The sequence below is a fragment of the Oncorhynchus kisutch genome, linkage group LG4 (assembly GCF_002021735.2).
Source record: "Oncorhynchus kisutch isolate 150728-3 linkage group LG4, Okis_V2, whole genome shotgun sequence".
NCBI lineage: Eukaryota > Metazoa > Chordata > Actinopteri > Salmoniformes > Salmonidae > Oncorhynchus > Oncorhynchus kisutch.
The window spans coordinates 54689718-54711385 of record NC_034177.2 but is presented as its reverse complement, the minus strand read 5'-3'; the positions used below and the strand labels follow the sequence as shown (position 1 = coordinate 54711385).

General features: G+C 40.8%; 1 protein-coding gene across 2 annotated transcripts in view; it reads left to right on the top strand.

The window, feature by feature from the left end:
* LOC109888917 (membrane-associated guanylate kinase, WW and PDZ domain-containing protein 2) overlaps positions 1-21668 on the top strand; it is a 260612-nt gene that overhangs the window by 9179 nt on the left and 229765 nt on the right. The window contains exons 1-2 of one of the 2 annotated variants that reach the window (XM_031823242.1): positions 4929-5203; positions 15715-15831. In XM_031823242.1, the coding sequence (XP_031679102.1) occupies positions 15720-15831 (112 nt within the window). In that variant the 5' untranslated portion in view covers positions 4929-5203; positions 15715-15719. Of the gene's footprint in view, positions 1-4928; positions 5204-15714; positions 15832-21668 lie in introns of those variants that run through there. The other variant, XM_031823241.1, reaches the window with a different exon arrangement.

Sequence of the window (21668 nt, the reverse complement as noted above, 5' to 3'; positions counted from 1 at the left end):
CAATGATGACGGCATGTGTTTCCTTGCAGGTAACAATGGTTGACAGAGGAAGAACAATGATTCTAAGCACCACCCTCCTTTTGAAGCGTCCAGTCTGTTATTCAAACTCAATCAGCATGACAGAGTGATCTCCAGCCTTGTCCTCTTCAACACTCACACCTGTGTTAACGAGAGAATCACTGACATGATGTCAGCTGGTCCTTTTGTGGCAGGGCTGAAATGCAGTGGAAATGTTTTTTGGGGGATTTAGTTCATTTGCATGACAAAGAGGGACTTTGCAATTAAATGTAATTAATCTGATCACTCTTCATAACATTCTGGAGTATATGCAAATTGCCATCATGCAAACTGAGGCAGCAGAATTTGAAAATTAATATTTGTGTCATTCTCAAAACTTTTGGCCACGACTGTACAGTACCAGTCAAAAGTTTGGACACACCTACTCATTCCAGGGTTTTTATTTTTTACAATTTTCTACATTGTAGAATAATAGGGACGACATCAAAACTATGAAATAACACATATGGAATCATGTAATAACCAAAAAAGTGATTCTTCAAAGTAGTCACCTTTTGCCTTGATGACAGCTTTGCACACTCTTGGCTTTCTCTCAACCAGCTTCATGAGGTCACCTGGAATGTATTTCAATTAACAGGTGTGCCTTTTTAAAAGTGAATTTGTTGAATGTCTTTCCTTCTTAAAACGTTTGAGCCAATCAGTTGTGTTGTGACAAGGTAGGGGTGGTATACAGAAGATAGCACTATTTGGTAAAAGACCAAGTCCATATTATGGCAAGACGAGCTCAAATAAGCAAAGAGAAATGACAGTCCTACTATCATTTCTTTACGACATGAAGGTCAGTCAATCTGGAAAATTTCAAGAACTTTGAAAGTTTCTTCAAGTGCAGTCGCAAAAAACATCAAGTGTTATGATGGAACTGGCTCTCATGAGGACCGCCACCGAAAAGGAAGACCCAGTTACCTCTGCTGCAGAGGAGAAATTCATTAGAGTTAACTGCACCTCAGATTGCAGCCTAAATAAATGCTTCACAGAGTTCAACAGACATCTCAACATCAACTGTTCAGAGCAGACTGCGGGAATCAGGCCTTCATGGTCGAATTGCTGCAAAGAAGTCACCACTAAAAGACACCAATAAGAAGAAGAGACTTGCTTGGGCCAAGAAACACGAGCAATGGACATTAGACCGGTGGAAATCTGTCCTCTGGTTGTCACGAGTCCGACCGAGGGTGGTTTCCCTTCCCGGGCGGGTGGCGCTCGGCGGTCGTCGTCACCGGCCTATTAGCTGCCACTGATTGTCTTTCCTCCCCCTCCTTGTATGTTTATTGGTAGCACCTGTTTATGAATGATTAGTTTGTCTTTATTAGACAGCCGGCCCGCCTGGTTGTTGTGCAGGATTATTCAGTGTAACCTTTGGCTCTGTTGTCGAGGTACGTATGCCTGGTCGTGCATTTTTCCGTTGTACATTTTCATTCCCTGTGTTTGGGGCCGTTACTATTGTGAGCACCCTGGTGCTATTAAAGAAGCACATCATTGCACTCTCTGTCTCCTGCGTTTGACTCCACACCCACGAAACCCGGAGCATTACACTGGTCTAATTAGTCCAAATTTGAGATGTTTGATTCCAATCGCAGTGTCTGTGAGACGCAGAGTAGGTGATCGGAGGATCTCTGCATGTGTGGTTCCCACCATGAAGCATGGAGGAGGTGCTGTGATGGTGTGGGGTGCTTTTATGGTGACACTGTCAGTGATTTATTTAGAATTCAAGGCACACTTAACCAGCATGGCTTCCACAGCATTCTGCAGCGATACGCCATCCCATCTGGTTTTCACTTGGTGGGACTATACATTTTTTTTCAACAGGACAATGACCCAACACACATCCAGGCTGTGTATGGGCTATTTGACTAAGAAGGAGATTGATTGAGTGCAGTATCAGATTACCTGGCCTCCACAATCACCCAACCTCAAACCAATTGAGATTGTTTGGGATGAGTTGGACCGCAGAGTGAAGGAAAAGCAGCCAACAAGTGCTCAGCATATGTGGGAACTCCTTCACAACTGTTGTAAAATCATTCCAGGTGAAGCTGGTTGAGAGAATGCCAAGAGTGTTCGAAGCTGTCATCAAGGCAAAGCGTGGCTACTTTGAAGAATTTAAAATCTGAAATATATTTTGATTTGTTTAACACTTTATTGGTTACTACACGATTCCATATGTGTAATTTCATAGTTTTGATGTCTTCCCCATTATTCTACAATGTAGAAAATAGCAAAAATAAAGAGAAACCCTTGAATGAGTAGGTGTGTCTAAACTTTTGACTGGTACAGTACCAGTACCAGTATTTAAGAGTTTAGTAAACTGAGCAATATAAAATCTTGCCTCCTTATAATGCACATTGTTAAAGGAAAGTTTCCAAATAAATTATAGTGTGAGATTTTAAGGTTTACAGTATTTATTCGCTTTTTGCATCGTGCTTTTGCATTACAAAAATGTTGGACATTAAAAACCTCTATTCTTATCTGGCAATGTAAATCTCTGATTGAGAATATTTTAGTCCCCCTTCTAGGAGCCTGATGATTCAAACTATATTCATGTTATGCTTATGTTTATTTCTTCTATGTTGAGGGAGGAGTGTGAAAGAGTGCCATGTCAAAGGTCACCAGTCATCATTTGTTTATTTTTGTGTGATCATTAAAAAATTAACTAATTTAATTCTGATGTAAAGCACACATTAATTTAATTTGGACACAGTGTTTCCTGTCCTATTCTCCTGAGTACATGCTTTCTGTTAGGGTCTGTGTAGTTACTAGGTTTGAATGTTGGGAACCTGGTTACTGAGATTTACCAGAATGTACGGCCCAAAATTACTCCCTTTTCCCGAGACAAATAACTGAGAAACCAGTAAATGATAATAAATTATTAATATGAAGAGCATTGTGTGAAATGAAACTGTTATATTATATGCAATGTCTAAATCTGGCTTTTCTACGACTTCTGCATGATGAATCATCAACACTCAGGATGGGGACAGACAGCCCATCTCAGTATGGAGTGCAGTTCACAATGCATGTAGACCTATCATCAAATTTATTTATATAGCCCTTCTTACATCAGTTGATATATCAAAGTGCTGTACAGAAACCCAGCCTAAAACCCCAAACAGCAAGCAATGCAGGTGTAGAAGCATGGTGGCTAGGAAAAACTCATTAGAAAGGCCGAAACCTAGAGAGGAACCAGGCTATGAGGGGTGGCCAGTCCTCTTCTGGCTGTACGGGGTGGAGATTATAACAGAACCAAGATGTTCTGTGGCCAAGATGTTCAAATGTTCATAAATGACCAGCATGGTCAAATAATAATAATCACAGTAGTTGTCAAGGGTGCAACAATGACTTGGCCCCTGTAATAGGATTAGAGGCAGAGAATCCCAGTGGAGAGAGGGGAACTGGCCAGGCAGAGACAGCAAGGGTGGTTCGTTGCTCCAGAGCCTTTCCGTTCACCTTCACACTCCTGGGCCAGACCTCACTCAATCATTTGACCTACTGAAGAGATGAGTCTTCAGTAAAGACTTAAAGGTTGAGACCGAATCTGCGTGACCGAATGGGTAGGCAGACCATTCCATAAAAATGTAGCTCTACCTATAGAGCTAAATTTTTATGGAATGGTCTGGCCTCCAGCTGTTTGCTTAGAAATTCTTGGGACAATTTGGAGGCCTGCAATCTTGTAAAGACTTAAATGTTGAGACCGAATCTGCGTGACCGAATGGGTAGGCAGACCATTCCATAAAAATGTAGCTCTACCTATAGAGCTAAATTTTTATGGAATGGTCTGGCCTCCAGCTGTTTGCTTAGAAATTCTTGGGACAATTTGGAGGCCTGCAATCTTGTGACCGTAGCGTACGTGTAGGTATGTACGGCAGGACAAAATCGGAAAGATAGCTAGGAGCAAGCCCATGTAATGCTTTGTAGGTTAGCAGTAAAACCTTGATATCATCTCATCATCGTAAAGTTTTGTCTGTGGTACAGTAATATAAAGACTGAATGCGCATATAATTTACCCATCTCCATCTGGCTTTCAGGGGTCACCTTCAGGTAATACATTCCATGCAGTATTAGCCATTTAATTAGCTAATTAATGATGGGTTATTTATAGTAAGCTTCGAACTTATAGCCTCTCTCTTGCGCAATACGAATGCACATGTGCTCTGCTGGACTCTCTCCAAGGAGAGTCCCATGAAGGAAAAGCTAGACTAGAATAGCTTGCTGGACATAATTTTGTTATACCAATGGAATATTTAAAGATTATACCAATGGAATATTCTCTGTTGTTTGCTGAACGTTAAATACAACAGCCAATAGAACTCACAGGTAGTTTGAAAGAAGAGTGAATATGCAATGGAGGAAGGCTAGAGCAGTTATTTATTCAGACCCATAAAAATGTTATCTTCATGAAGAGTTGTGAAGGCCTTCTGCATCTAATTCTATTCCTACAGTATATTATTCAAGGATGTCATTAGAATGACGAAGGTAAGGAAAACAAAACGTATTTAATTTAGCTGTTGAAAGCAAGGAAGGAATGAAGCAACAACAGCGAGACAAAGAGGAGGTAGGCTAATAACATTTTATGAAAGGTATATATGCGTCAGCCTACTAATTATACAAATAGGCCCTATTATTTCAAAATTAAAATCAAGTTCACTAGTCTATACTTTGTAGGCTGCAAGCCTCTCCCTGCTTTATCATGGTTTGAATGAGGTGTGTAATTCCAGTCCCTTAAGATACATTTTATCATCTGGATCTGCACCTCCGTGCACGACTGCTGTCAGTGAACAGGGGGCACTACAGGACTGTAGAACCCCTCTAACCAATCAGCATCCAGATCTGGATGAGCCCGGCTTCCCACTGGCAGATTTATTTTCCCTCGGTTGTCTCCCAATGGTCTCTATCTCTCTTCCCCCATCTCCATCGCCGTTCCTGGGATGTAAATTAGCTGCAGCGGGGGCTTTGTGCTGGAGCATCGGTAAAGAACCAGGGACAGAGGGACGTAGAGGCTGCCAAAAACAGTAGAGGATGCTCCGTGTCTGGGCACAGGGCTAGAGGACGACTGGGAAGACAGGGCTCTCTGTGGATGTATACCTGTGGAGAACCTATTTTACCAGTCCTGCCAGCTGGGCCAGCTGCTGATGAGGTGCCTACGCTGTCTGTGCTGGGGTGTGTGTGTCCTTGCAGCTGTGCATGCGTGTGTATGTGTTCAGCACTGATTGTGTCAGTTGTGATTTTCACACTCCGACTGTCTGATCATCTTGTTAATCAGGCTTTTCCCAATCAGCTACCGTTTTTTTGTTGCTTTGCTCTCCTCTGTTCCTCTCTCTCCTCTCCTGCTCTAACCAGCAGAGTTATGTTGTGGTCGACCTCACCAGTGCCTCAGAGCTTTGCTAAAATGGTGACCTTCATTTTACATATGATGTTATTGATGAGGAAGAGCTATGTCTTTTTTCAGATCTAATCAGTACAGTTGTCATCGCCAGGGTTAGAAGCATTGTGCATGTGTGTGGGTGCATGTGTGTTTGTGTGTATGTGTGTGTTTGATTCAGATCTGTACAGTTTACACTGTCTAGAGTAGAGGTCGACCGATTATGATTTTTCAACACCGATACCGATTATTGGAGGACCAAAAAAGCCGATACCGATTAATCAGCCGATGTAAAAAAAAATAATAATAAAATAAAATAAATATTAAAAAATAATAAATATATATATATATATATAATTTTATTTATTTATTTGTAATAATGACAATTACAACAATACTGAACTAACACTTCTTTTAACATAATATAATACATCAATAAAATCAATTTAGCCTCAAGTAGATAATGAAACATGTTCAATTTGGTTTAAATAATGCAAAAACAAAGTGTTGGAGAAGAACGTAAAAGTTGAATGCTAACGTAAGTTTAATGCTAGCTAGCAACTTACTGCATTTGCGTAACAGGCAGTCAGTCTCCTTGTGGAGTCCAACGAGCGAGAGGCAGGTCGTTATTGCGTTGGACTAGTTAACTGTAAGGTTGCAAGATTGGATCCCCCGAGCTGACAAGGTGAAAATCTGTATTTCTGCCCCTGAACGAGGCAGTTAACCCACCGTTCCTAGGCCGTCATTGAAAATAAGAATGTGCCTAGTTAAATAAAGATTAAATGAAGGTGTAAAAAAATATATATAGGCAAATCGGCGCCCAAAAATACAGATTTCCGATTGTTATGAAAACTTGAAATCGGCCCTAATTAATCAGCCATTCCGATTAATCGGTTGACCTCTAGTCTAGAGGCAGTGTTTCTGTGTGCGTATGTGTATGTGTGCACATTTGCAAGCATGTGTGGTCATGTGCACGGTTGTGCTTGAGTGTGTGTGACAGGGTTTGTGTAACTGTAGTGTGTGTGTGTGTGTGTGTGTGTGCTCCTGTAAAAGCATTTCCTCTTTAAGGACAGTAAACATCATTGTCATTGTGTATGCATGAGTGGCTGGACATGTTTGTCATTTATACATGACAGTGCCTGTGCCAGTGGATAGGATACAGTGTGTGTACTTAGTGTAACCTTAACTTGTACATACTTGTGAAGATGATATGAATGTCCTACTGAATGAGTGTCCTCTCTGTTTGTGAGGAAGTCTTCATTCACTGTATGGCCATCCTGTGTGTAGGGCTGTTATGGTGACCGTATTACCGCCACATTGGCGGTCACGGGTCATGATGGCAGTCAAATTCCACATGACTGCTTGTTTAGTCACGGTAATTAGGCTTCTCCAAGCTCTGATACTGCTGATGGTCATTAGTAGCCTACCAAACTTGCTAACTGCCTGGTACTCGGCACTCTTGTCCCTCTAATCACTCTGACATCAATGCAAATGTAATCGAAAATATAATAAAATACTTAATATGAGCCCATGAGCTCATGTTGCACAACATTCTGTAGGCCTTGCAATTGTGTGAGAAAACAGAGTGGATGGTTTCTATTAAAAAGAGGAGGATCCCATCATCTTTCTATAGGCTAGGCCTACTATATTTATTTCTCAACTTTATTAGCCTATCACTTTATGCTCAACTTAAAGGCACAAATAAAGTGGCCAAATAACTTCTTAAAATGAAGCACATTAATCTGCTTTACAATGGGTGTAGAGCCTAACTGACATTCGGAAAGTATTCAGACCCCTTTACTTTTTCCACATTTTATTACGTTACAGCATTATTCTAAAATGGATGAAATTAATTATTTTGCTCTTCAATCCACACACAATACCCCATAATGACAAAGCAAAAACAGTAAAAAAAATGTATATCAAATTTCAAATGGAAATACCGTATTTACATAAGTGTTCAGACCTTTCGCTATGAGATTCGAAATTGAGCTTGTGTACATCGTGTTTCCAATGATCTACAACTTGATTGGATTCAATTGATTGGACATGATTTGGAAAGGCACACACCTGTCTATATAAGGTTAAACAGTTTACCAGTGCATTGTCAGAGCAAAAACCAAGCCATGAGGTCGAAGGGATTGTCTGTAGAGCTCCAAGACAGAATTGTGTTGAGGCACAGATCTGGGGAAGGGTAGAACAACATTTCTGCAGCTTTAAAGATCCCCAAGAACAAATAATTCTTAAACGGAAGAAGTTTGGAACCACCAAGGCTCTTCCTAGAGCTGGCTGCCCGGCCAAACTGAGCAATCGGAGGAGAAGGACATTGGTCAGGTAGGTAACCAAGAACCCGATGGTCACTCTGACTGAGCGCCAGAGTTCCTCTGTGGAGATGGGGGAATCTTCCAGAAGGAAAACCATCTCTGCAGCACTCTACCAATCAGGCCTTTATGGTAAGACGGCAAGACGGAAGCCACTCCAAGGTAAAAGGCACATGACGGTTCGCTAGGTGTTTGCCAAAAGGCACCTACAGACTCTCAGACCATGAGAAACAAGATTCTCTTTTCTGATTAAACCAAGATTGAACTCTTTGGCCTGAATGGCAAGCGTCACGTCTGGAGGAAACCTGGCACCATCCCTATGGTAAAGTAGGGTGGTGGCAGCATCATGCTGTGGGGATGTTTTTCAGCGGCAGGCACTGGGAGACCACTCAGGATCGAGGGAAATATGAACGGAATAAAGTACAGAGAGATGCTTAATGAAAACCTGTTCCAGAGCTCTCAGGTCCTCAGACTGGGGCGAAGGTTCTCATTCCAGCAGGACCACGACCCTAAGCACACATCAAAGACAGCGCAGGAGTGGCTTCGGGGCAAGTCTCTGAATGTCCTTGAGTGGCCCTGCCAGAGCACGGACTTGAACCTGATCAAACATCTCTGGAGAGACTTGACAATTGCTGTGCGGCGACCTGACAAAGCTTGAGAAGATCTGCAGAGAAGAATGGGAGAAACTCCCCAAATACAGGTGTGCCAAGCTTGTAGCGTCATACCCAAGAATACTCGAGGCTGTAATCACTGCCAAAGGTGCATCAACAAAGCACTGAGCAAAGGATCTGGATACTTATGTAAATATATTTCAGTTAAAAAAACAAACATTTTTTTTGTTGTTGTTGTTGCTTTGTATGGGGATTTGTTTACAGATTGATGAGATGTTAAAAATCAATTTAATCCATTTTAGAATAAGTCTGTAACGTAACAAAATGTGGAAAAATCAAGGGGTCTGAATACTTTCCAAATGCACTGTACATACGCAGCGTGTGAGTTTCAGGTTTGGGGAAGAACATTTTTTTCTATTAAAATGCTCCTTTGTAATAAAAGCATTACATGAATAATCGCATTTGTGGTTAATTTTGAGAATGGTGTTGTCCTGCTAATGGAATATTCACGCGTGAAAGTAAAATCCTAATAGTTTATCAATATTTTAAGCTAAACGTTCTTATCTATTGCGTCAGGCTCATTGCTTAAAACAGTTTTTTTGATGCTAGTGGTTTAATTAATTTGGAATCTATTGCAACCCACAACTGTTCCAGACTATGTTTGGAATATTTATTTGTTGCACAGAATAGAATAGGGGATAGTAGATTGACATAGGTTAGCGCTTTTGCTGTTCATTAGGCCTACTCATATTGTTGGCCAACAAAGTATACAGTGGGGCAAAAAAGTATATAGTCAGCCACCAATTGTGCAAGTTCTCCCACTTAAAAATATGAGAGAGGCCTGTAATTTTCATCATAGGTACACTTCAACTATGACAGACAAAATGAAAAAGAAAAATCCAGAAAATCACATTGTAGGATTTTTAATGAATTGATTTGCAAATTATGGTGGAAAATAAGTATTTGGTCAATAACAAAAGTTTATCTCAATACTTTGTTATATACCCTTTGTTGGCAATGACAGAGGTCAAACGTTTTCTGTAAGTCTTCACAAGGTTTTCACACACTGTTGCTGGTATTTTGGCCCATTCCTCCATGCAGATCTCCTCTAGAGCAGTGATGTTTTGGGGCTGTTGCTGGGCAACACGGACTTTCAACTCCCTCCAAAGATTTTCTATGGGGTTGAGATCTGGAGACTGGCTAGGCCACTCCAGGACCATGAAATGCTTCTTACGAAGCCACTCCTTCGTTGCCCGGGCGGTGTGTTTGGGATCATTGTCATGCTGAAAGACCCAGCCACGTTTCATCTTCAATGCCCTTGCTGATGGAAGGAGGTTTTCACTCAAAATCTCACGATACATGGCCCCATTCATTCTTTCCTTTACACGGATCAGTCGTCCTGGTCCCTTTGCAGAAAAACAGCCCCAAAGCATGATGTTTCCACCCCCATGCTTCACAGTAGGTATGGTGTTCTTTGGATGCAACTCAGCATTCTTTGTCCTCCAAACACGACGAGATTAGTTTTTACCAAAAAGTTATATTTTGGTTTCATCTGACCATATGACATTTTCACAATCTTCTTCTGGATCATCCAAATGCTCTCTAGCAAACTTCAGACAGGCCTGGACATGTACTGGCTTAAGCAGGGGGACACGTCTGGCACTGCAGGATTTGAGTCCCTGGCGGCGTAGTGTTTTACTGATGGTAGGCTTTGTTACTTTGGTCCCAGCTCTCTGCAGGTCATTCACTAGGTCCCCCCGTGTGGGTCTTCGATTTTTGCTCACCGTTCTTGTGATCATTTTGACCCCACGGGGTGAGATCTTGCGTGGAGCCCCAGATCGAGGGAGATTATCAGTGGTCTTGTATGTCTTCCATTTCCTAATAATTGCTCCCACAGTTGATTTCTTCAAACCAAGCTGCTTACCTATTGCAGATTCAGTCTTCCCAGCCTGGTGCAGGTCTACAATTTTGTTTCTGGTGTCCTTTGACAGCTCTTTGGTCTTGGCCATAGTGGTGTTTGGAGTGTGACTGTTTGAGGTTGTGGACAGGTGTCTTTTATACTGATAACAAGTTCAAACAGGTGCCATTAATACAGGTAACAGGTAACGAGTGGAGGACAGAGGAGCCTCTTAAAGAAGAAGTTACAGGTCTGTGAGAGCCAGAAATCTTGCTTGTTTGTAGGTGACCAAATACTTATTTTCCACCATAATTTGCAAATAAATTCATAAAAAATCCTACAATGTGATTTTCTGGATTATTTTCCCTAATTTTGTCTGTCATAGTTGACGTGTACCTAAGATGAAAATTACAGGCCTCTCTCATTTTTTGAAGTGGGAGAACTTGCACAATTGGTTGCTGACTAAATACTTTTTTGCCCCACTGTATGTGGACAGTATATCTTCAATATGCACCTCGGAATTGGATGAGGACGAGCTCAGTTGCATATCTAATGTGTGTTCTGTCTTCTCTTGTAGCCTGTGAGAAACACCCGATCATGTGACCGAGAGCCATGTGAGTGAGAGGTGCTTTGGCATGCGACCAGGAGAAAGGAATTATAAATATTATATTCAGCCGTTGTGCAAAAGGCATGGATTGTTTTTAGGTGGCATTACAGCCACACAAAGGGGATGTAGCCTGGCAATTTCAAGCATTATCAAGTGCTTGTCAAATTGTGAATGAGAGACTGATGAATTGTGTACAGCCTGCGCTAAAAACAAAGCAGAGCTCATGCCTTTCATGCAAATGTTTTTGAAATCGTCATTAAAGTTGTCATGCAGCCTTAGAATGTATTAAAAATCTAAACATATAGCGCAAAATTTGTATCATAACTAATGTTACATAAATAACTCTAAATTATAGGAGTACCTATTTCTGTATCATAACTAATGTTACATAAATAACTCTAAATTATAGGAGTACCTATTTCTTTGTTAACCTCTCAACACAGAGTAGCCGCATGTGCGCAGTCTCTCAAATTGTTTGGAGAAATTATCCTTTCTATTTTATTCAGCTGCGTCCAATTGTATTCTTCATACTATAAAATTATGCCACTGAATTGTGAGCAAATCATGTCTGCTAAATGAACTAGTGTAGCCCACAGCCATATGGCATAGCCAGATAAGGGCCTAACATGAGGAGAACTCAGAGTGTACAATTCTTTCCTTCTGAAATACACTACATTTTCTTTAGACCTGTCTAAAATAAATAATGGATTTTTTTGTGATGGTGTAGGTTATATTACATGGCTTTTTTAGACTTTTTAAAATGTAGATGTTCCAAAGGTCTGCATCAGTGGCTTGTAGGCCATGCATGGAAGCCAGGAGATGCTAAATGTGACCGACTGGCTGGATTCAGTCTTATGTAGCAACATTTGGAAATGGTGTTTTTTACATTGGATAAAAGTAGAGACTCAGAGCTAGAAAATTGTATATCATACACTACAGTTGAGGAACAATTGGAAAGTAATTGCTTTGAAAGTTGATAAACTCGTAACTGCACTTTTGAGAAAATGGCCCTTGAATGTTTTGGTACCTACTCTTTCAGCATTGTTCTCACCGTCTTAAGGCTGTAGCCCCACACGTGTCTTTAAGGATTCACATGTGAGGCTATATACTGAACAACCAAAGATTTCATGACTAAAGGCTGGTTTATACTACGGGTTTGTTCGTAATTTTAATCTGGAGTGCCAGTGTGCTCTGTGTGTCCGTAAACTCTGAGTGTTTCACTCTCGTAGTGTTCAGATTAGAGGTCGACCGATTTTATGATTTTTCAACACCGATACCGATTATTGGAGGCCCAAAAAAATCCGATGCCGATTTAATATATATATTTTTTTTAAAACATTTGTTAATTTATTTGTAATAATGACAATTACAACAATACTGAATGAACACTTATTTTAACTTAATATCATACATCGATAAAATCAATTTAGCCTCAAATAAATAATGAAACATGTTCAATTTGGTTTAAATATTGCAAAAACAAAGTGTTGGAGAAGAAAGTAAAAGTACAATACAGTATCTGCCATGTAAAAAAGCTAACGTTTAAGTTCCTTTCTCAGAACATGAGAACATATGAAAGCTGGTGGTTCCTTTTAACATGAGTCTTCAATATTCCCAGGTAAGAAGTTTTAGGTTGTAGTTATTATAGGAATTATATTTCATATACCTTTGCCTATTGGATGTTCTTATAGTCACTTTAGTATTGCCAGTGTAACAGTATAGCTTCCGTCCCTCTCCTCGCCCCTACCTGGGCTCGAACCAGGAACACATCGACAAAAGCCACCCTCGAAGCATCGTTTACCCATCGCTCCACAAAAGCCGCGGCCCTTGCAGAGCAAGGGGAACAACTACATCAAGGTCTCAGAGCGAGTGACGTCACCGATTGACTATTATTTGCGCGCACCCCGCTAACTAGCTAGCCATTTCACATCGGTTATACCAGCCTAATCTCAGGAGTTGTTAGGCTTGAAGTCATAAACAGCTCAATACTTGAAGCACAGCGAGGAGCTGCTGGCAAACGCATGAAAGTGCTGTTTGAATGAATGCTTACGAGCCTGCTTCTGCGTACCATCGCTCAGTCAGACTGCTCTATCAAATATCAAATCATAGACTAAATTATGACATAATAACACACAGAAATACGAGCCTTAGGTTATTAATATGGTCAAATCAAGAAACTATCATTTCGAAAACAAAACGTTTATTTTTTCAGTGAAATACGGAACCGTTCCGTATTTTATCTAACGGGTGGCATCCCTAAGTCTAAATATTGCTGTTACATTGTACAACCTTTAATGTCATGTCATAATTATGTACAATTCTGGCAAATTAATTACCGTCTTTATTAGGAATAAATGGTCTTCACACAGTTCAACGACCCAGGCAGCCCAAACTGCTGCATATACCCTGACTCTGTTTGCCAGGAACGCAAGAGAAGTGACACAATTTCCCTAGTTTAAAGAAATTCATGTTATCAGGCAATATTAACTAAATATGCAGGTTTAAAAATATATACTTGTGTATTGATTTTAAAGAAAGACATTGATGTTTATGGTTAGGTACACATTGGTGCAACGACAGTGCTTTTTTCGCGGATGCGCTTGTTAAATCATCACCCGTTTCGCGAAGTAGGCTGTGATTCGATGAGAAATGAACAGGCACCGCATCGATTATATGCAACGCAGGACACGCTAGATAACTACACATGGTTGATGATATTACTAGTTTAACTAGTGTTTATGTTAAGATTGATTGATTGTTTTTTACAAGATAAGTTTAATGCTAGGTAGTAACTTACCTTGGCTTCTTGCTGCACTCGGGTAACAGGTCGAATCCCGAGCTGACAAGGTAAAAATCTGTCGTTCTGCCCCTGAACAAGGCAGTTAAACCACCGTTCCTAGGCCGTCATTGAAAATAAGAACGTGTTCTTAACTGACTTGCCTAGTTAAATAAAGGTTAAAAAATAAATAATAATAAATTAAATCGGCAACAATCGGCGTCCAAAAATACAGATTACCGATTGTTCTGAAAACTTGAAATCGTTTCGATTAATCGGTCGACCTCTAGATCAGATTGCACACAGGATGCTCTGGCCGAGGAGAAGTCAAGAACCCAAGCTAACTGGCTAACAATGGCTAGCTTGCTAGCTACTTCCAGACACAAATGAGAGAATAGCTCACTCTGACCATTGGGATTATGAATCATTATCCCAACTAATAACGTTACTACCCTGCATTAATCTGCAGGTAGCTAACCAACCAGGTTAAATGTTAGCTAGCTAACATTAGGCTATAACTAACAATGCAAATGGCTCTGAGATACGAGTAATATAACTACACAGATCATACACGTAAAGTCAGCTATCTAGCCATCCAGCTAACATTAGCTAGCTAACATTACACTTTAATTTAGAAACATCTAATATCTGAAAATGTAGCTAGCTAGACTCTCTTACCCGTATACATGGATGGACGCTTCTCCCTCTGTCACGATTCCATGGTTACCCTTAGTTTGAAGATGTCATCTGGAGCCAGGTGTTTTATACAACAGCTTTCTGTGAGTTCTCTTTTCGACTCCGTCTGCATATTTGCAATCAAATGGCAGAATTTTCTCCATCTCCTTAGCTATCATACTCTGATTCCGCTGATTTCTGAACTCGGTCCTCCAGAACGTGGAGAGCAGCACTTATGCAGTTCTACTACGTGATATCTTTAAAAAAAAAGATGCATTAGAAAGGATTACCTACACGTACTGACCAGTTCATATTATAGACAGAAGATTGCTACATAGCAGACCAATCCGAACTCATCTCATGTCCAGCCCACTCATTATCTCAGCCAATCATGGCTAGCGGGAAGGTTGCTGTATTTTTCCGTGGCTAAACCAACTAGGCTCGTAATTAATTGTTTTTATTTGTATTTACAGATGGCATACAAGTTTGTTATTCATGCACATGAAAGTTCACATGTTCAAATGGCATTCCTGTGAAGTAGTGATGCACGATATGCGCCTAGTTTCCTGAAACAAGTCACAATTGTGTTTATGTTAATGAACGGTCAATTACCGTGACACCGGCAGATATTTGCTTGACAATCACCGGCTGACAAAATTTCACAGCCCTACCTGCATATTAAATGTTGGGTAATATGATGTGTAGTTAGGGGTGGGGATGGGGGTGTGGTGACATGTGAATGTGGAGTATGGTGTACAGTGTTAGTGCTGTTGTAAGGATGTAGCTAGATGGTGTTGGATCTGTGAAATTGTCATGTTGTTCTTTTGGAATTGGTAGTGCTAGATACAGGCCTTGTAATGTGGAGACATTTTAGTGGGAGAGGTTTGGGGCGTGTAGTGTAGTCTGGTGTATGGTGTACACAATGGGTTTCAAATTCAATTCCTGGAGGACCATTGTCTGTGGGTTTTTGCTCCTCCCTTGTACTTGATTGGTCAGTTAAGGTCAATTGATTAGTTAGGAACACCCCTCACCTGGTTATTTAGGTCTTTATTGGACACAAAATGAAAGTCCCTCAAGGATTTGAGTTTGTCCCCCCTGGTGTACACTGGTTTGTCATGAGATATAGGGATGAGGTGATACACTGCCAGATTGAGACTCAATGCACTCTGTCAGACTCAGTACACTGTGACAGTAGTGAGATGTGATATAATGGGCCTCTGTCCATGTCCCCTTCAGTTACACAATTACTGTGATGTGTATTTGTGTTTTACTACTTGTTTGTTTGTGTGTGCGCCTTCCTTCCTGCACGTGTTTGTGTGTGAGTGTGTGCGTCTGCTTGCCTGCTTGTGTGTGTTTTCTAGTGTGCATTTTAACCTTGTCTGTTTGTGTGTGTGTGTAGGGGGCATGGTGGATAAGGACCTCCGGCACTACCTCAATCTGCGCTTCTCCAAGGGATCCGTGGACCACGACCACCAGCAGATCATCAGAGACAACCTCTACCTCCGCACCGTACCCTGTGAGTCAACACATACACACACAGTCAGACAGACAGGCACCCAGAGACACACACACTAAAAGACACACGCATAGACACAAGCACGGTTGTCATAACCTACATCCGCATCTAACCCCTGACCATAGCAGAACACTAGGGATGAATGTCATTATTTATCCTCTCCTTGACATTATACAAATGGACAGGTGGAGGCCAAATCCCTGTGGGCATACAGGACATACAGTATAGGCCATATTTGGTTTATTTTAATTGTTTTTTTTCCAAGGTGGTTGATGCTAGATGTGCTAGATAACGGTTGTCTTTAAAAAAAATATTGAACAGGCTGTCTGAAATGTCACCATTTTCACAATTTATGGCTACTATGTAGGGAATGTGTTGCCATTTCAGATGCACTCTGTGTGTGAAGATTTACCAGACTACTCTGGTAATACATAAGGAGCCATAGAAAATATGTACCTATGTGAGGACAGAACCTCTAGCAAGAGTTGTAGAAGAAATGGTCAAACGTTTAAGTTTCAGGGCAGCAAAGACAGCCTTGAATGCTCTAGACATGCTATATGAATCCTGAATGAATGCAGTCTACCTATACTGTTACTTTGCGTTAACGGGGTCTCTCTCTCCCTCTCTCGTTAAATTTTTCTCGTTCTCTCATTTTTTTTCTCTCTCCTCTTATTTGGTGTATTTTCAGTGTTCTCTCTCTTTCCATCTGTCTGACATTGCCCTGGTGCTCCATTACTGCACAAGCTCAGTATCTCCTCTTTTTCTTTCTCTTTTTTCTCTCTCTTGCTCCTTCACCCATCGGTCGCCAAGCTCTCTTTCCATGGCAACCAGCCTCGTCTCAGTCCTGCGTTGCCATGACGCCCTGTCTCCCTTCCCCCACCCCTGCACACAGGACGTGCACAGTATTAAAGAGCCAATGCAGTCGTTTTTATACAAATGTCAAATAATTTCTGGGTAAGAATTGAGTACCTTACTGTAATAGTTTTCCATTAAAATTGACGAAAATAGCTGTTTAGCAAATAACTATTTAGCAAGCAAACATTTTGCTAGGACTGTCTGGGAGTGGTCTGAGTAGGTAGGGGAAAACTAGCTGTTATTGGCAGAGAAGTTTGGAACTCTCTTTGTTATTGGTCTATTAACCAATTTACCTGCATAATGATGTCACCAGGCAAGCCGAAACTCCCGCCCACGCAAACCTGCTGATTAGAAGATCAGGAAAAACACTGATCACAGTTTTTACAGTGTTAGTTTCATCAGCTGTTGTACATGATACAAAAGACAGGTAAAACATAATTTGGACTGCACTGGACCTTTAACACACACATAAATCAAAGACACACACACACACACACACACACACACACACACACACACACACACACACACACACACACACACACACACACACACTGAGTGTAAAAAACATTAAGGACTCCTGCTCTTTCCATGACATAGACTGACCAGGGGAATGCTGTGATCCCTTATTGATGTCACCTGTTAAATCCACTTCAATAAGTTTAGATGAAGGGGAGGAGTCATGTTGAAGTATGATGATTTTTAAGCCTTGGACAATTGAGACATGGATTGTGAATGTGTGCCATTCAGAGGGTGAATGGGAAAGACCAAAAAAATGAAGTGCCTTTGAACGGGTTATGGTAGTAGGTGCCAGGCTCACCGGCTTGTGTCAAGAACTGCAATGCTGCTGGGTTATTCACACTCAACAGTTTCCCGCGTGTGTCAAGAATGGTCCACCAGGCAAAGGACATCCAGCCAACTTGACACAACTGTGGGAAGCATTGGAGTCAACATCGAGTCAACATGGGCCAGCATCCCTCTCGACACCCAGATGCGTTTCTAATGTTTGGTATATACAGTGGGGCAAAAAAAGTACTTAGTCAGCTACCAATTGTGCAAGTTATCGCACTTAAAAAGATGAGAGAGGCCTGTAAGTTTCATCATAGGTACTTCAACTATGTCAGAGAAAATGAGAAAAAAAATCCAGAAAATCACATTGTAGGATTTTTTATGAATTTATTTGCAAATTATGGTGGAAAATAAGTATTTGGTCACCTACAAACAAGCAAGATTTCTGGCTCTCACAGACCTGTAACTTCTTCTTTAAGAGGCTCCTCTGTCCTCCACTCGTTACCTGTATTAATGGCACCTGTTTGAACTTGTTATCAGTATAAAAGACACCTGTCCACAACCTCAAACAGTCACACTCCAAACTCTACTATTGCCAAGACCAAAGAGCTGTCAAAGGACACCAGAAACAAAATTGTAGACCTGCACCAGGCTGGGAAGACTGCATCTGTAATAGGTAAGCAGCTTGGTTTGAAGAAATCAACTGTGAGAGCGATTATTAGGAAATGGAAGACATACAAGACCACTGATAATCTCCCTCGATCTGGGGCTCCATGTAAGATTTCACCCCGTGGGGCCAAAATGATCACAAGAACGGTGAGCAAAAATCCCAGAAACACACTGGGGGACCTAGTGAATGACCTGCAGAGAGCTGGGACCAAAGTAACAAAGCCTACCATCAGTAACACACTACGCCGCCATGGACTCAAATCCTGCAGTGCCAGACGTATACCCCTGCTTAAGCCAGTACATGTCCAGGCCCGTCTGAAGTTTGCTAGAGAGCATTTGGATGATCCAGAAGAAGATTGTGAGAATGTCATATGGTCAGATGAAACCAAAATATAACTTTTTGGTTAAAACTCAACTGTTTGGAGGACAAAGAATACTGAGTTGCATCCAAAGAACACCATACCTACTGTGAAGCATGGGGGTGGAAACATCATGCTTTGGGGCTGTTTTTCTGCAAAGGGACCAGGACGACTGATCCGTGTAAAGGAAAGAATGAATGGGGCCATGTATCGTGAGATTTTGAGTGAAAACCTCCTTCCATCAGCAAGGGCATTGAAGATGAAACGTGGCTGGGTCTTTCAGCATGACAATGATCCCAAACACACCGCCTGGGCAACGAAGGAGTGGCTTCGTAAGAAGCATTTCATGGTCCTGGAGTGGCCTAGCCAGTCTCCAGATCTCAACCCCATAGAAAATCTTTGGAGGAAGATGAAAGTCTGTGTTTCCCAGCAACAGCCCCAAAACATCACTGCTCTAGAGGATATCTGCATGGAGGAATGGGCCAAAATACCAGCGACAGTGTGTGAAAACCTTGTGAAGACTTACAGAAAACGTTTGACCTTTGTCATTGCCAACAAAGGGTATATAACAAAGTATTGAGATAAACTTTTGTTATTGACCAAATACTTATTTTCCACCATAATTTGCAAATACTTTCATAAAAAATCCTACAATGTGATTTTCAGAATTTTTTGCTTCTAATTTTGTCGGTCATAGTTGAAGTGTACCTATGATGAAAATTACAGGCCTCTCTCATCTTTTTAAGTGGGAGAACATGCACAATTGGTGGCTGACTAAATACTTTTTTACCCCACTGTATCTCTATGCTCAGATGGATTTAAAATGCAACAGTCTGACTCTGACTTATTTCCTATGTGTGTGCGATATAGAGCGCTTAGTGACAGGTTCTGCCATGTTACCTATAAGAGCATAATCGTCTGACATTTGTGCGCGTGAGCCCTTTTAGCTCCTATGGATGTCTGTCCAGAGGCCATTGTAGTTTTTGTTGTTGCCGTGGGAAACGATGCCATTGCTTTGATTCTGTTTCCACCAGCACTCTGTTCTGTCAATATGCGCACGCATGCACGATAAGGATGTGACAAATGTAAAAAATGATCTTAACGTTTACATGCATGGGACATCATGTCCCACTATTTATCATCAATGTGATGGCTCGTTGCAGTGATGTATGACAGCGTGTTCATAGAAAACCAACAATCTGTTATTAACGCCACATATGTCTGAGAGCTCGTGCTTTGTACTGGCAGAGGAATTTCTCCTTCCTGGCCGGTTTATCCACATGGAATCTTGTAGTCTGGTTGTAGATACAGTGCATTGGGAAAATATTCAGACCCCTTGACTTTTTGCCAATGCGCACCTTGCATTGATGGTGTACATTGGCAAAGAAGCGAGGAGCCTACCAAATAGCACTTCTTCCATATCATCCTACAGAGGTCTATGCAGGCCAGACGTATTGATTGCTATGCCGTATCAGAAGGAGCAGATTCCAAGGTCTCTAATGAACCTTGCGAAATAACTCTACAAATTGCACGAATGGTCTCTGCTTCAAAATAACTTTTTCCTCGATTGATTGTGGCTCTGTGCAGCCATTTGGTGAAAATTTCTTCTGTTCCATTATATTCTTACTGTAAAATATGTGTGTTGACTGTGGTAGGGCAGGGCCTGTGATGTCTGCTGAATGAACAAGTTGATTTCATTGGCAAGGCACAGTCATAGAATGGCATAGCCCTAGCCCTGGCATAGCCCTAGCCCTGGTGCTAAAGCACAGATAAACAAAACTCATCACATGCTATTCTGTTCTTTTGAAATAATTTGCCTTGTATCATGTTTTTTATGACTTTCCCAAACAAAATATGAATGGATTTATTTGTGATTGTGTATATTAACACGAGAAAGGCAGAGAGCATCATAATGACGAAACAAATGTAAGTGTTTAATTACTAAGTAAGTGTTTATTAAATTAAAAGTCATGACCCCCTCCGTCCTTAACTTTTCCTAAATAAGTCTATATAACACACTGTCATTGTTTGAATTTTAATATCACAAACTGAACTGATTTTTTTGAATGGCTTTCCCTGGCCTGCTCTGCTCTGATAGTTGAATGTGCCATGCCCAGTTTATAATCACCTTGATAATTGCCTCAAATCTGAACCTAAACGAAGGAATTTCACACATATAACAACAGATTAAATAAACGAAGTATAGTATTATGTTGGATAATGGGTGAGTTGATGCGAACGATGCATAATTATGTCATATCCAGTTGTGAATGAAGAACAGGGTATTCTTTTGTATTTATGTATTTACACTTTAACTTCTGTATTTTTTGTGGGTTTTGGTTTTTACATATAGCCTACTGGAACTAATGAAAAATGTTATGTTCTTTCAAATATTTACATTCCATATTCTAATGTTACCTAACACCTTCATAAACACAACCAAATGAAATTAGCACGAAGCGAGGTCCAACAAGGTCAGGCTTTTCTAGTTATTTATTAGACTGGTGGCTGTTGGTACTCCTCAAGGCCCGGCTATTCTACTGTTAAATATGCATGCGGTCATTTAGACCTTCATGGCGCTTTAAGGATGAAATGGTCAGAGTTTTTTTCTTTTAGGATATTTATCTGAAAGTACTGCTAAAATACACATATTTAGGAAAAGTCAGGGACAGGTGTGTTAAAGTTTTTTTTTTTATTATTTATTGAAATTACACAATTGAAAGGGGTCAGATGAACTGTTTTAGAAGTTATAGTGTTAAGCATTGCACCTGTACTGCCACTGTAGCTCAATTCCACGTCGGAGAGTGCATTTTACCACCTTCTCATTTAACTTCTCAAAGTATTGCCATGCCGGATTTCGCTGCTTTCGCTTCCCTGACTCTCTCTATGCCATTTGAACAAAAATGACGTGCTTTATATCCGTGGCCAATCATTTTAAATACTCATATCTCCTCCTACTAATGTTACAGCATTGTTGCTGTATTTTTACCTTTATGATGATCGGGTCCTTTTAATGGTAGTTTTGTGATAACTACACTGTGATTTATTTTTTGTGGGGAAAAAACACACAAAAAACATTGTTTTTTGGTTAGGGATTTTTTAATGAAAGCTAACAATCCCTCACACCCCAAATACACGTAACCGCCCGCATCAGAGTTTCCATTA